Source organism: Crinia signifera, chromosome 2 (assembly GCF_055691185.1).
Source record: "Crinia signifera chromosome 2, ASM5569118v1, whole genome shotgun sequence".
Taxonomy (NCBI): domain Eukaryota; kingdom Metazoa; phylum Chordata; class Amphibia; order Anura; family Myobatrachidae; genus Crinia; species Crinia signifera.
The window spans coordinates 361,977,439-361,992,389 of NC_139218.1; the positions used below are offsets into that span (position 1 = coordinate 361,977,439).

The window sequence follows — 14,951 nt, forward strand, 5'->3', positions numbered from 1 at the left end:
TGAACAATGCCAAAATGGACTTTTACGGGTAAAGTTTACTAATTAGTCATAAGGGGGTATTCATTCTGGTATTCCAATTGTACATGAGCATCCCAGGTGGTTTCATTTTTTTCTCGTCAGAAACTAGACATTCTGAATTCAGTGTTGGAAAATCAGAGGATTGTTGAAAATGGCTGCGGATCGTCGAAAAACGGTGGAGAATTCGACAAACCGCGGCCATTCCTGACAAAACGGATCCGACTAGTTTTAAAATTGGATCCGTTTTGTTGGGAACGGCAGCACTAAATAGGCGGGTGCCAATTTTTACGCCGGTGGATATAGCGGCCGGGATTCAATACCCCCCTTAGGCACCTGACAACATCATTGACCAATATATTGGAAACTGCTATAGATCTGTTTATTTGATGTTGAATTCTATTGTATTTTTTTTTTTTTTAAACGTTGGAGTTTCATTGTTAATTGGTAACACGTAACGGACTATTTGATCATCCCACAAAAGCTGCTTCCACTACATACTTAATGTACACAAAGCACATTAATGTGCCACCGATTCCTAGGCTAAGCCTGTTCTCCACTATGGGAGGACCGGAAACGTACTTTGTCACTTCCATTCAGTCTTTGTGAACTTTTTTCACATTTGTATTCTAGGTACCAGATGTGCCACAGATTTTGCTGAAGTCCCTTCTATACTGATGGAATACTTTGCCAGCGATTACCGTGTAGTAAACCAGTTTGCACGGCATTACCAGACTGGACAGGTAGCCACATGTTACATCTTTATATGAACTTACTGTATAATGCAGATGGCACAAGAAGCAACATCACATATCTGTTAATCAGCACCAATCTCTATGGTCACATTTTCCCCCATAGGAGAGTTGTATTTTGGGAAAGGTAATAAAGACCTTTCTCTATATCGGCCTGTCCTTGTTGGCCGGAATGCTACACCCACAATTGCAGGAGACAAAATCCTCTCACTGTAGATCTGAGAATCTTAAATCCTAAAATGTAAGCTGCTAATTGAAATTGGTAATGCTCCTCGCATGCTGAAAGGGGAGGGACTTGTTCTAGACTAAAAAAACACACACCAAGGGGCATTAGCCCCTGCACATTTTTCCCAGCACACCAAGGGGCATTAGCAATAACATTTGCAGAAACACATGGTAGTAGGTAACTCAGATCCTAGTTACATATGTTTTATCAGGGTACATTTCCTGTTAGGTTTTAGCTTTGTAGGGTTCTTAACACGTGTGATCGGGAGGTATCGTGAGGTTAGAGCAATGCTAAAGCAATGCTTTTGTTTAATTTAGCCCCTCGGTAGTCACTTTGCCTTGTAAAAGATCCATTGCTTAGTGGAAATGCCTATTTTGTAGGGAAGATCAGTACACTTTGGTAAGTGACTTAATGGTGTTGGGGAAGAATGAGGCTGTTGTAGATTCACTTTGAGATTCCATCTTTAACGTGTCTTGTTTAAATCTCAGCTTTTAATGTACTGTAATATAAACCCTTAATCCAGTTTCAGATTGTTTGACACGTATATGCTTAAGGCCCCCATACACTACGCGATTTGGGCCCGTTTTATTCCGATTCTGGAGGATCGGGACAAGAAATCAGGTGAAACAGCCCAAATTGCGTAGTGTACGACATCCAATCTGATCCGAAGCGCGGTTCGGTGCGCATCGGATCAGATCCGGAGGTCGAACGGTCTGCACAAAATAAATCTTATGTGCAGCTGTCAGTGCGGCAGGGAGCGAGGTCCGGGGGAGCAGGGGCCCTGATGCGGAGAGCAGGGTCCAGGGTACCTGCAGGTGAGGCAGCAGCGGGAGAGCAGGGTTTGTGGTAGTGGCAGGTGGGGAGCGGGTACCGGAGAGCAGGGTCTTGGGGTATTGGCGAGCAGCGGGAGAATAGAAAAAATCCTATTCAAAAGACTGGATGGCCATTTTTTCTCTATTCTCCCGCCGCTACCCCGGTTCAAAAGACTGGGCGACTGCCTATTGGATGAGAGTTCAGGCAATCAGCAGCCGCCTAGTCTTTTAAATACGATTTTTTTTTCTATCTTCCCCCTGCTACCCCGGACCTTGCTCTCCGCTCCCCGCCTGCCTCTACCACAGACTCTGCTCTCCTGCCACTACCCCGCCTGCAGCACCCCCTGGTTATTGTGATAAATGGCACATCAAGTGCTGCCGTGAAAACATAATGTATGGGGGCCTTAAGTATAATTTGTATTTTATTACATACATCACTATCTAGTGTGTGTGTTCCCCTATTATAGCAAACTTCTGTTTTATTCAACTATATATAATATTAGCAAACAGACTATACATACAAGAACAGAGTTCCGCTTGTAGGTTTATGTACATGGCTGCTGAACATCTGTTAGGTGATGAGTACATACTTCTGAGTCAGATGTTTGTCAAGTAATAAATAATGCTCAGAAGCTGCAGCACTAGAACATCTGATTGAATTGCGTTAGGAAGCAGTGTTACTCCTATATTCATTGCCTGCCAGCTGTTCCCCTACCCATTGTCTGCTTTGCTGGCTCATCGCTGCACATTTATGTATTGGCTTTAAATAAATGTCGAAATGGAAATGCAGAGTCGGGAACCCCTTACCTGTTTTATCCTTGTATAGTTTATCAGAGAAGTGATGACAGAATTGCAAATTAATAGTTTAGTTACAATAGGTGCTACATGATGCTTTAATGTGACTACAGAACAATATACTATAGGTGGCTATAAAGGTATAATGTGTTGGGATTATGGCTTTATTTACGAAGATTCAGTAACCGTATACAAATTATGATCTAAGTGATGTTTTAAGTCATTGTTTTGATATTTTTCTGCACTTTTAGCCGTTGCCCAAACCTATGATTTCCCGTCTCTGTGAGTCCAAAAAAGTTGGTGCCGCTTCAGACATGCAGCTCCAGGTAAGTGAGTCAGTCCCTGCACTATGTAGAGTTAGTACTGGGTGTATTGTACGGGGTTACACTATGTAGGCTAAAGTGATTGGACACAGACTGCAAATAGATCAACGAGATTTTATTGGCTGCATTAAGGCCAACCACGTGCAGTGATTACTGCAAACACCCCTCTTGGCAAACTGTCCACAAGTTCCTGGACAATAACGGGTGGTATGGTCTGCCATTCTGGCTTAAGTACAATGACCATCTAGTGTTCATTCTAGCACCCGCCATATTTGAAAACCCATGCAGTTCCTCTTCCCTGCCTGGGTTGTCGCTGTGTGCTGTAGTGTTTCTAAAGCAGTTTTAAGCTGCTCAAAGCAGCATCCACCCACCGTCCCTCCCTCATGGCTGATAGCCTATGTTGAATCGGTATTTGGCAGCCACCGAGTCTGCCCATGTGTACACGGTATAATGTTACTTTCCCTGTAGCCTAGCACACAGTTTTGCTTGTGAAGGAGTGTCCCATCACTTTTGTCTACATAGTATAAATAGGGGATGGTGTGAAGAGATTATACAGCGTAGTCAATTTGTTGTCAACCCTTTATTTCTATGTCTGTTCACCTTATTTACTTTTTAATATTCTCCTTTTATGGCAGACATTTTTGTCACAAATGATACAACTAAGGAAATAAATCCCAGTGGTAAAAGAAACACCTGATATATACTCCTGCCTGGTTTCTGTTCTACAGGTATTTTATTCCATTTTGGATCAAATTTATCATGGGAAACACCCCCTGAAAGGCTCAACTGTGGACATTTTAAGAGAAACCCAGGAAGAATTCTATGGATTGCCATACATACCTAATACAGTGAGTACAGGTTTATTCCTCTGTTCCTCCGTAACAAGTATTGCTATCGCAATGTCTTCACACAACTGCTGGCACGCCATGACACAAGATGTAACTTCTACTAGTGCCTTCCAGGCAGGCTGTTGATATGAGCATTGGCCTTCACATATAAACATATCAGACTATAGGATATAAGCTGATGTTTCAGAACCTTTGTGCTCTTTCTTCAGGGATAACTAATATAAAAAAGTAACAATCACTAAATGCAGCTTGTAAAGTGCTGGTCAGAAAACGCAGCTCTGAGTGGCCACAATAGAAACGCTACAAAAGGCAATGGACTGAAATGAACAGTAATATTGACATTGGAAATGCAATTTGTATGGTAGTACAAAATATGTACGTGACCAACACTACTATCCTAACATGAAACACCAACACAAAAAAGGGTGCTTGTTTCCTAGCACGGCGCCCATCGCATACCATAAGGCATACAATGCGATGCGATGGCCCCCGATGTCATACATGGTTAAAATTGTATAGCATTGTATATGGCATACAATGCGATGCAATTTTAAATTGTATAAGCACCGTAATGGGTGCTTTCAATGTTAAATGGCCCCCCTATCAGATTAATAATTGTGACCAACCATTTAGGTGCTTATACAATGTTAAAAGCACCCCCACTATCAACGCCAACCCGAAACGTGGCGAGCGCAACGGTACGTGTCCTCCGACCTTTTCATACCCCCAGTATGGGCAGGAAACTTCGAATGAATGGACCGCCGCTGATTGGCTGAGAGCTCTCTAAGATCTGAGCGAGTAGCCTCCTGCTTGGCTGATGCCACTGATCTGCTCTGAGCGAGTAGCCTCCTCCTCGGCTGATGACACTGATCTGCTCTGAGCAGGTAGCCTCCTACTCGGCTGATGGCACTGATCTGCTCTCAGCAGGTAGCCTCCTCCTCAGCTGATAGCACTGATCTGCTCTGAGCAAGTAGCCCCCTCCTCGGCTGATGGCACTGATCTGCTCTTAGCAGGTAGCCTCCTCCTCGGCTGATTGCACTGATCTGCTCTAAGCAGGTAGCCTCCTCCTCGGCTGATGGCACTGATCTGCTCTTAGCAGGTAGCCTCCTCCTCGGCTGATGCCACTGATCTGCTCTGAGCGAGTAGCCGCCTCCTCAGCTAAGAGCACTGATCTGCTCTGAGCAGGTAGCCTCCTACTCGGCTGATGGCACTGATCTGCTCTCAGCAGGTAGCCTCCTCCTCAGCTGATAGCACTGATCTGCTCTGAGCAAGTAGCCTCCTCCTCGGCTGATGCCACTGATCTGCTCTCAGCAGGTAGCCGCCTCCTCAGCTAAGGGCACTGATCTGCTCTGAGCAGGTAGCCTCCTCCTCGGCTGATGCTACTGATCTGCTCTGAGCAGGTAGCCCCCTCCTCGGCTGATGCCACTGATCTGGGTACTTATGTAATATCTGGGCTCCCGTTTTTCTTATGAGACCGCGTCCCCTTGCGGGGCTCGCTGCGCTCGCCACGCTTCGGGCACGGTGGCTCGCTGCGCTCGCCACACTATATAAAATCAACTCCATGCGTAATTGGATAGTAGGAAAAGGAAAAAATGGGGTGCATTTAACATGGGAGCCCAGATAATACATAAGTACCCTGATCTGCTCTCAGCAGGTAGCCCCCTCCTCGGCTGATGGCACTGATCTGCTCTCAGCAGGTAGCCTCCTCCTCGGCTGATCCTACTGATCTGCTCTGAGCAGGTAGCCCCCTCCTCGGCTGATGCCACTGATCTGCTCTCAGCGGGTAGCCTCCTCCACGCATAATGGCACTGATCTGCTCTGAGCAAGTAGCCCCCTCCTCGACTGATGGCACTGATCTGCTCTGAGCAAGTAGCCCCCTCCTCGGCTGATGGCACTGATCAGCTCTCAGCAGGTAGCCTCCTCCTCGGCTGATGCCACTGATCTGCTCTCAGCAGGTAGCCGCCTCCTCAGCTAAGGGCACTGATCTGCTCTGAGCAGGTAGCCTCCTCCTCGGCTGATGCCACTGATCTGCTCTGAGCAGGTAGCCCCCTCCTCGGCTGATGCCACTGATCTGCTCTGAGCAGGTAGCCCCCTCCTCGGCTGATGCCACTGATCTGCTCTGAGCAGGTAGCCCCCTCCTCGGATGATGGCACTGATCTGCTCTCAGCAGGTAGCCTCCTCCTCGGCTGATGCCACTGATCTGCTCTCAGCAGGTAGCCACCTCCTCAGCTAAGGGCACTGATCTGCTCTGAGCAGGTAGCCTCCTCCTCGGCTGATGGCACTGATCTGCTCTGAGCAGGTAGCCTCCTCTTTGGCTGAAGGCACTGATCTACTCTGAGCAGGTAGCCTCCTCTTTGGCTGAAGGCACTGATCTACTCTGAGCAGGTAGCCGCCTCCTCGGCTGATGGCACTGATGTCCTCTGAGCAAGTAGCCTCCTCTTTGGCTGATGGCACTGAGCTTCTCTGAGCAAGTAGCCCCCTCCTGGGCTCATGGCAATGATCGTTTCAGAAGTGATTCATAAATATCTTTTGATAACTGAGCAGTCAGAGTATACACTTAGGTTACAGCTGGAGACTCTACTTATTTAGCACCTTTGAGACGATAATAGAATCTTATTGGTTGCCCTCAACATCATCCCATCTTCAATAGAACTGCCATCTTTGTAAATAAACCCCATTGACTAATACTTATGAACAATACAGGACAAGTACAGGGTACATAAACACAGCTGCATCAACACTGAAAGACGTATCGGGGTGGCAGAAAGCTGCAGGTTTAACTAAGGGAAGGAAAAACACAGGAGGGAAGAGGTCCCTGCTTGTGAGAACTTACATTCTAAAAATCCTTCGCAAATTTGGTTCCGGTTGATAGATCTAGATAGACCAATAGGCCTACTCAAAAAGGTTGACCTGACCAGCTCGTCATAAATTTTTCATGATTTTTGTTTTTTTAAACCGGCTTGTTTGTACATCCATGTCAGCATAGAGAGGCTATAATAGTGCAGCTCGACACCGAGCCCAAAGCATGGCGACATTTGTCGACATTGACACCAAAAAAACGTGAAAAACTCAAATCCACAGTTTTCATGTGTCTACTTTATGAACCGGTCGACCTTTTGGGGGTGACCTAGTAACTGTCTGTCTAGGCTGTGTCGATCTAGTAATCCACATGAATCAAATTATTCATGCGGGATGTGGAGGATGTTTGATGCTATATAAGGGGCATTGCGGGTCTTATGGGTAATTAAAATGATAAAGTCTGATGCTATGTGAGGGAATGTAATTTATTGTTCATCTGGGGAGGTCTGAAGGTCATTTAAGGATCATTTGTGGAAATATCAGTACGTTATACTGTATATATAATGGGACCCGCACAATTATTTTGGTGCAATCACTGGCTACAAAGTGCAGCCAGTAGAAGTTTCATTTCTTTTAAATGTAAAGATTGTGTATTGTAAACGTGTATACTGATATCGCACAGTAGCTAGGCATACATCTGCTTTGTATGGTGTCCTCTCCAAAAGACATGGCTTTGTATGTCTCCTCGGTCAGTTTCTTTGTTATGACGTGTGGATCTTTGTATAGGAAGTTTGATTAACAGCCTGAGCTTAGTAGATCCCTCAAGCAAGTCATAATATTATAAAGCCGTGAATAATTGTGCGAGCACCTGGCTTATGCGTACAGCCACGTAAGTGGTTAATGAGATGTTACATTCCGATCCTCTTCTCGCTGACTAAATAAGTTCTAAATATTTACATTTTCTGCCACTCTATATGTATCCGTGACAGCTCCGCGCAAACAGTGAAGTGTTGTGGATTGGGCTTTTCTCCTGTGTTCTGTTGCTCTGTTAGCGGAGTGAAAACGGCCTCTCAGATGGTTTATTTTAGCCTTCCTAACAAAGCACATTTTTGGAAATAGACTAATTATTTGGCAGGGTTTCTGAAATGATGGTTCTTGCTTTGGAGTTTTTTTTAATGTGCTCCTTCTGTTATTGCAAGTCATTCAAAACATTTAGCTTTAAGGCACATTTTAAACTATTACACCCTCAATTTTAATTTTCAGAGATCCACATCCACCCCAGTACATAAACAGTAGAAGTGTATGGGAAAAAAAGCATTTATTTGCCTATTTTGATATGAAAGGTTTGTTTAATTATTTTTCATTGGGTGTGCTTTATTCTAACAGAGCACAATCCCCAACTGCTACCCCCTGGTAACACTTCAGACTAGCCCCTCATCCCACCTACCCGCTTTACATTTAAATCTGTGAACAAACCCCCCCCCCCCCCCCCCCCTTTATATCAGTAAGTTTCAAATTTTGTACCTATGCTTATTGCCTGTAATTTCCTTAAAGATGCATTCAACCATCCGATAAGCAGATATAACGGGCTGAGTGTTCACTATGCTGAATGCACCCACACATTGGACAATGTATAGCCAGTGTTAAGAAACTCCTGTACGCCAGTTAGGTTCTTCTGCCTACAACAACTGCCTATTCCCTTAGTATTTTACGTACCTACCGAGACTTAGGATGCTGCCAGGTCTTCATATTCAAGCTGTAGAGGCAGGTATAACTGACAGGAGATCGCTAGGGTACAACACGGCAAGAATGCAATTAACTGGAGTACTTCTGTAAAACCCTAGGAACTGACAGTTGCAAAGTTATAGTGAGGCAATATGCAGACTGTAGGTGAGGACATTACACATAGAATAGAGAAGTACAAATCCTAAAAAGAAGCACAACTGGTGATATTCAGATAATGAGTGAATGCACAGATCTGCGCCACAGCTTGAATTCACATGCAAAGATTAAACATAACGGCTCCTGATAGTTGATATCAACAGCAACATAGAGATACACATGCATACATTATTAGAAGAGCAGTGATAATGGAGTATGATTCAAGTGAACCACAGTCGAAGTCAATACATGAAAGATCCAGTTTGCACAAAATTCCAATGCAGGAATGCTTGAAAGTTCAGCTACTTGGCTGAGAGAACGATTTTAGGAACACTCTGGGTTATTGAGAACTGATCACAGCCCTGCGATTTTGCGAGGTAGCCGATGATCGTTCAACTGTGCATGCTAGACAGACCAGACTCCTTAATGAAAACTTGATGCAGCTAAGAACTGCTAGTGTTCCTTGAGAACTGAGTTTGGGAAACGCTAGTCTGTTGTGTCAGATATGTTTGAAAATGCAATCAAGTGGTTTTGTAGATACTGATCAAGAATTCTGATCAACACTGCATTTTTTTTGCCAATCGTCTTAGAGTGATTTTGGGGTAACTTTGAAGTGCTAATTCCCAATAGAACTTCAGTTTTGCTAGATACACTGATGAGAAATTAGAATAACACAATAGACAACACAAACAATTTTAACAGTCAGCTAACTGTGGCAAATCACTAATATGGGTGCCGAACGGGGTCCCGACAGTCGGGATCTTGACAGGTATTACCCGAAGTAGGGATCCCGACTGTCAAAACACCGACAGCCGGGTTCCCGATGGCCACCTGCTATTTTCCCTTGTGGGGGTCCACGACCCCCATAGAGGGAGAATAGGTGGCGAGCGCAGCGAGCCCGCAAGGGGCTTAGTTGCGCTCACCATGCTGTCTGAGTCCGGCCAGTCGGGCTAATGTCTGTCGGGATCCCGACTGTCTGACCCCTGTACCACACCCCACTAATATATGGAGTAGAAATATTCTAGAATGATCGTATAGTGAAAGCCTAGAATGTTTGGTGAAGATGCCTAATAAGGGTAATAATGGTACCCTTTTCATTTTTAATCGAGCACCCCAAAATAGCCTAAAAAATACCCCAAATTTGTTCAACCATTTTTGGTCAGGAAGAAAAAAGGGTACTTGTTTCCTAGCACGGCCACACCGATTTACATCGGGGTGGTCGTGTCGGAAAAATCGGGTCGATCGCATCGCATGCGATTTGGTCGCATGCGATGCGATCGACGCGACCGACCGATTTTGGACCCGATTTTTTTTTAATGAAATGTAAATCGGGTCCCTGGGACCCGATTTTACATTGGATTCAATGTAAAATATTCCCAACCCCCCCCCCCAAATTTAACGGCGTACACCGCACCCCACGATAGACGCCAACCCGAAGCGTGGCGAGCGCAGCGAGCCCGCGAGGGGCGGCGGTGCGCGTCCTCCGACCTTTTCATTCCCCTACTATCCACGTCGGCGTGGAGTTGAGAATAGAATAGTGTGGCGAGCGCACCGAGCCCGAAGCTTGGCGAGCGGACGCGTATACCTGTGAAGTTATACGCGTCCCCTCGCGGGGCTCGCTGCGCTCGCCACGGCTAGGTGGCTCGCTGCGCTCGCCACACTATTCTATTCTCACCTCCACGCCGACGTGGATAGTAGGGGAATGAAAAGGTCGGAGGACGCGCACCGCCGCCCCTCGCGGGCTCGCTGCGCTCGCCACGCTTCGGGTTGGCGTCTATCGTGGGGTGACGACGGGGACATCTAGAATGTGAAATGGGTCATATTGGCCCATTTCACATTTTCTCACTATTTCAATGTTAAAAAATATTTTAACATTGAAGCCTATGGAAAAATCGGGGGCATCGCGTCGGGACCATTGTTAATGGTCCCGACCGACGCGATGCCCCCGATATTTTACCTTTCCCGACACGATTTCAATGTTAAAATATTTTTTAACATTGAAGCCTATGGGGAAATCGGGGGCATCGCGTCGGTCGCGTCGTGACCATTGTTAATGGTCCCGACCGACGCGATGCCCCCGATATTTTGTCCTAGCCGCCCAAATGGACCTGATTTCAAAGGAAACCGGGTCCATCGTATGGATCGTGTACCTTAACTTAAAGGTACACGATCCATACGATTGTGGCCGTGCTAGGAAACAAGTACCAAAAAAAGTATTTGGAGGATAAACCAAACACACCACCACACCGAATAGCTTGGTGGGGCATTATTTTAGGTTGTAGTGCATTTATTTAACAACAGCAGTATTCTGATGCCATTGTGATTCGTACACAGCATCATTTCTGCATGTTGACACCTGAGAAAATAAAAATTATTTCCAATTAGGCCATTGTGTTTTTACTGAAGTTTTAAAGGTGCTCATACACGGTGCGTTTTGCAGGTGCGATGCACGCTCCCGTGCACATCCCATAGCGCAGTTCAAAAAAGTATGTGCTGTACATACTTTTTGAACTAGGTCCCGATCGCGTCACTGTCAAATCGAATGCGATGCGATCTAGACCAAAACGCATGCAATGATCGCACCGTGTATGGGCACCTTAACTTGTTTTGAGTTTTTTTGGTTTTATTTATTTATTTTTTATTTTATGTCGCCTGTTTCTGTGAATCTTACCTGTGCCCATTACACGAACACCATGCAGAAAAGTGTTTACACATCCGTTTGACTTGATCATGTGGAGTCTGCCGACATATGGGCCCCGTGTGTACCCAGCTTAAGGTTACATGTTGGCATAACTCCTCTCACTTCAAAGATGCCTACATCTACAGTACAAGGACACCAAGGAATTAGGGCAGCCGGAGTCTTAAATACTATGTTCTGTTGCTGCGAATAACATTCATATGATCTTCCAGCCTTTTTTAGCAATTCTCCAGATGAAGTCTGATATACATAGGACTAGAGTCTAATCCTATGTATATCACACACTTCATCTGGAGCATGCTCTATCGGCATCATAAATGAATGCATCTCAGGCAGCATTGGATGAAGGAGCAGGCAGGAGCGGACAGAGGATCAGCGGGCCAGCGGCGGTGCACGGGCAGGCACTCTGGCGGGAAGGCGACGTGTTGGCCATGACCTATGAGTCCGCACAGTTCATGCCACATGATCCTACCTAGCGCTGCTAGACCATCATGCAAAGGACCAGGATGTGACAGAAGGTGTGGGCAGAAGTGGTTACATGCCCCTACAGCAGTTTGTATTTTGTCTTGAATTTAGGTTGGTGCGGGTTATTTTTCTTTTAGATCAGCTGAAGTTGGACCCTTGTGGGCTTGCTTTGCTCCTCACACTTTTATATTCCCTCTCCAGGTAGATGTGGATCCAGTGCATCATGGGAATGGTCCGTTCTGTGCTCGGCACAGTATTCTATTCTCCCTCCACCCCCTAGTGGATGGCAGGGTCTGAAATACCGCCTGCCGGCACAAGGCGGCTCAAAAAAAAAAAAAAAAAAAAAACGGGAAAATTGTCGACCTTTTGTCTGTCGACCTTCCCATTGTCGACCTAATGCTTGTGTCCACCTTCCGACCCTGTCGTCCTTAGCCATATCGACCTATTTCATGTGTCAACTTAAGCCCTGTCGTGGTTGACGTAATTATGTTTCCCTGATTCAGTGGATGTTCTCCTGAGCTGTCTGGAGTCACCCTGTAAAGCTGGAGTGTACAGTCCTTTCTAGAGACTTGCGTCATTACAGATCTAGATCGCCTGAGTGTTTACTTATCGTTTATCGTTATTGAAGCCGTGGCAGTCTGTTTCCAGATCTGCCTCTTACCAGATACATGCAATCACTATGAAGACATCTTTGTCATGAAGTAATGAACGGGACTAGATTTTATGAGCTCTGAGGCTTACTATTACCTACGTACTTATGAAAACGCCCCGGGGATATGTAATAAAAATAATTATGTTGTGAATTGGATACAGAATGCTTGAGGATTTGTGGGAAAGGTGTCTGGTATAGCCTGGTGATGACAGAATGTCTTATCCTGCCAAGAGATGTGTGACTGTGCCGTCAATCAATCATCGTGTGCACACGAGTCAGACAGCACTTGTAGTATCTGATGCATATAACACAACCAGCACCTAACGTTTGGGAAACAGACAGATCTCTGGGGTAGATGTGTGATGCAGTGATAAGGGAAGATTAGTGATAAAGTGCCTGGTACTTCATCACCGGCCAATCAGTGCCTACCTGTCCTTTTTCAAACCAAGCCTGTAACTACACAGTTGAAAGCTGATTGGCTGCTGATAAAGTACCAGGCACTATGGGGCAGATGTATTAAGCCGGGCGAAGAGATAAACTGAAGATAAAGTGGAAGGAGATAAACCACCAGCCAATCAGCTGTGTTCAAAATCTGACAGTTGGGAGTTGATTGGCTGGTGCGTTATCTCCTTCCACTTTATCTCCAGTTTATCTCTTCGCCCGGCTTAATACATCTGCCCCTTTATCACTTCTCCTCCCTTATCACTGTTTCATACATCTACCCCTAGTCCCTTTAGCTTGCTGTCTATATAATAAAACTTAATGTTGGCTTACCTTTAAACAAAATAACATGTGGTATATTCTTAGCGTGTGCATGTGGCTCTGTACTGCTGTTCTATAGTAATCGTCTGCATAGAGCACACCTGTCCTTACCCACAATTCACAGGTGTAGGGATCATTCTGCATCTCTTGAGTTGATTTTGACCATAGGACCCACATTACAGTACATATTATAAAAGCCTTGAGCAAGCAGATCTACCAGGGGAGTAACAGAAATAGAGTAGTTCGGTATTGAGGGCAGGGGCAGCAATGTGAAGAATTTCCTGGGGTACCTATCAGCCTTGCATTGTGCATGACCAGACCAATGTCTGTACCGCTAGTAAACAGAACATGGTCCCCATAGAAGCTATTGCAATTCTGGTCTCTGTTGGTTTAAAAAAAGAAGAAAACTTTTCGGAATGTGGGATACCAGATTAAGACATTTCCAACAGAACATGGGCTGTGTACATGCTGCCAGTTTATGTAACTTCTGTAATTTAAATAGAAAATGCTCAGCCAGTAAAAAAAAATGCAAGCGGTCTTAAGGACCATAATATCAACATGAGGAACCTAATCGTTATTGGTAACTAGTAGTATGGAATTCTGTAACAAATTGTTGATGAGCTCTGTAAGCACCCGCTATCAATATGCCGTTGGACTGTCTTTCATGCAATGGGAACAATGTCCTGGCCTCTTTTTGACCATCGGTTCTCCGTCCTGATTGGATGGATGCATCTTTCCTGTGTTGGGAGTGTTTGGCAGTAAGTGCCTGCTCTCAACTTGTGTAGGTAATGGGTGCCTTAAACCCTAACCGCCCACAGCCAGAATCCCTCCTGCAGCTCACCTGAGCCCTCGCGCTGCCTACCCTTCCCTGCAGCAGCTAAACCTCCCAAAGCCTAACTACCCTGACACTTGAGGTGTCCACATTAAAAGAGGTATAGTGTATGTATGTATGTATGTATGTATGTATATTTGTATAGACCTAGGCGTGATCAGCACATTTTTATTAAGGGGTGCACTGTCCAAGGGGTGTGCATAGCACCACCTACTGGGCATGTCTAACACCACCTATTGGTCATGTCTAACACCGCCAATCATGAGTGTCTACCATCCTCTATTGGCACTCGCTACAATATAAAACCTCTCTCAGCCACACCATAATCCCCTGCCTATTTCAGTTTTAGGGGGAGATTCTCTAAAGCAGAAATGCGGTAAAAAACCCGTTATCTGGGTTTTTACTGCATTTCTGTGTGCTCTGTCCCCCCTCCGCAGTGGTAGCGCTGTGGAGGGGCTGGCGATTCCCTGCAGAAGCCTATGGGCTTCTTACCGCAGCGCTGTGTGAGGGATCTGTCACGGATTCCTCCCAGCATGCCCTGCAGCCAGCGCTGTGCTCTGCACATGCGCAGATGGACTCCTGGATCTCAGACCCAGAAGTCCAGCACCAGCGCCGCATCACAAGGGACAGCTCTTATCGCAAGAGCTGTCCCTTGCGTTAATAGCCGCATATGTTGGAGAATATGCGATCACTAAGAATGCGGTGGCCGGCAAAGGGGGGCGAAACAGGGCTGCGGATGTTACAACATCCCGCCCTGAATCTTCTAATTACTGTGTAACAGTACATGCAAATAAAGTCATAAACGCATATAGATGACACAGGTATGTAGTTATATGACAATGGTCTAGTACAATTAATGCAAAATACACATAATTGATTGATGGGCGCTTCTTTTAATGGAACACCATTTTTAAAAGCAAAAGTCTTTGGTAAAAGATATTGCTGGTATTGCTAGTAGCAGGAAGGTGTTCATAAGGGTGGGAACAGCATTAGGGGGTGCCTGTGCACCCCTAACACTCAATGTACGCACGCCTATGTGTACAGATATAGATGATATATTATAATATTTTTAATACCGAAGATCTGTTAAC

The 14,951-nt window shown here is 45.5% G+C and overlaps 1 protein-coding gene across 1 annotated transcript in view; it reads left to right on the top strand.

Moving 5' to 3' along the window:
* MIPEP (mitochondrial intermediate peptidase) overlaps positions 1 to 14,951 on the top strand; it is a 103,243-nt gene that overhangs the window by 58,987 nt on the left and 29,305 nt on the right. The window contains exons 14-16 of the mRNA XM_083169911.1: positions 649 to 758; positions 2,852 to 2,926; positions 3,652 to 3,771. Coding sequence (XP_083026037.1) covers positions 649 to 758; positions 2,852 to 2,926; positions 3,652 to 3,771 — 305 coding nt within the window. The remainder of the gene's footprint in view (positions 1 to 648; positions 759 to 2,851; positions 2,927 to 3,651; positions 3,772 to 14,951) is intronic.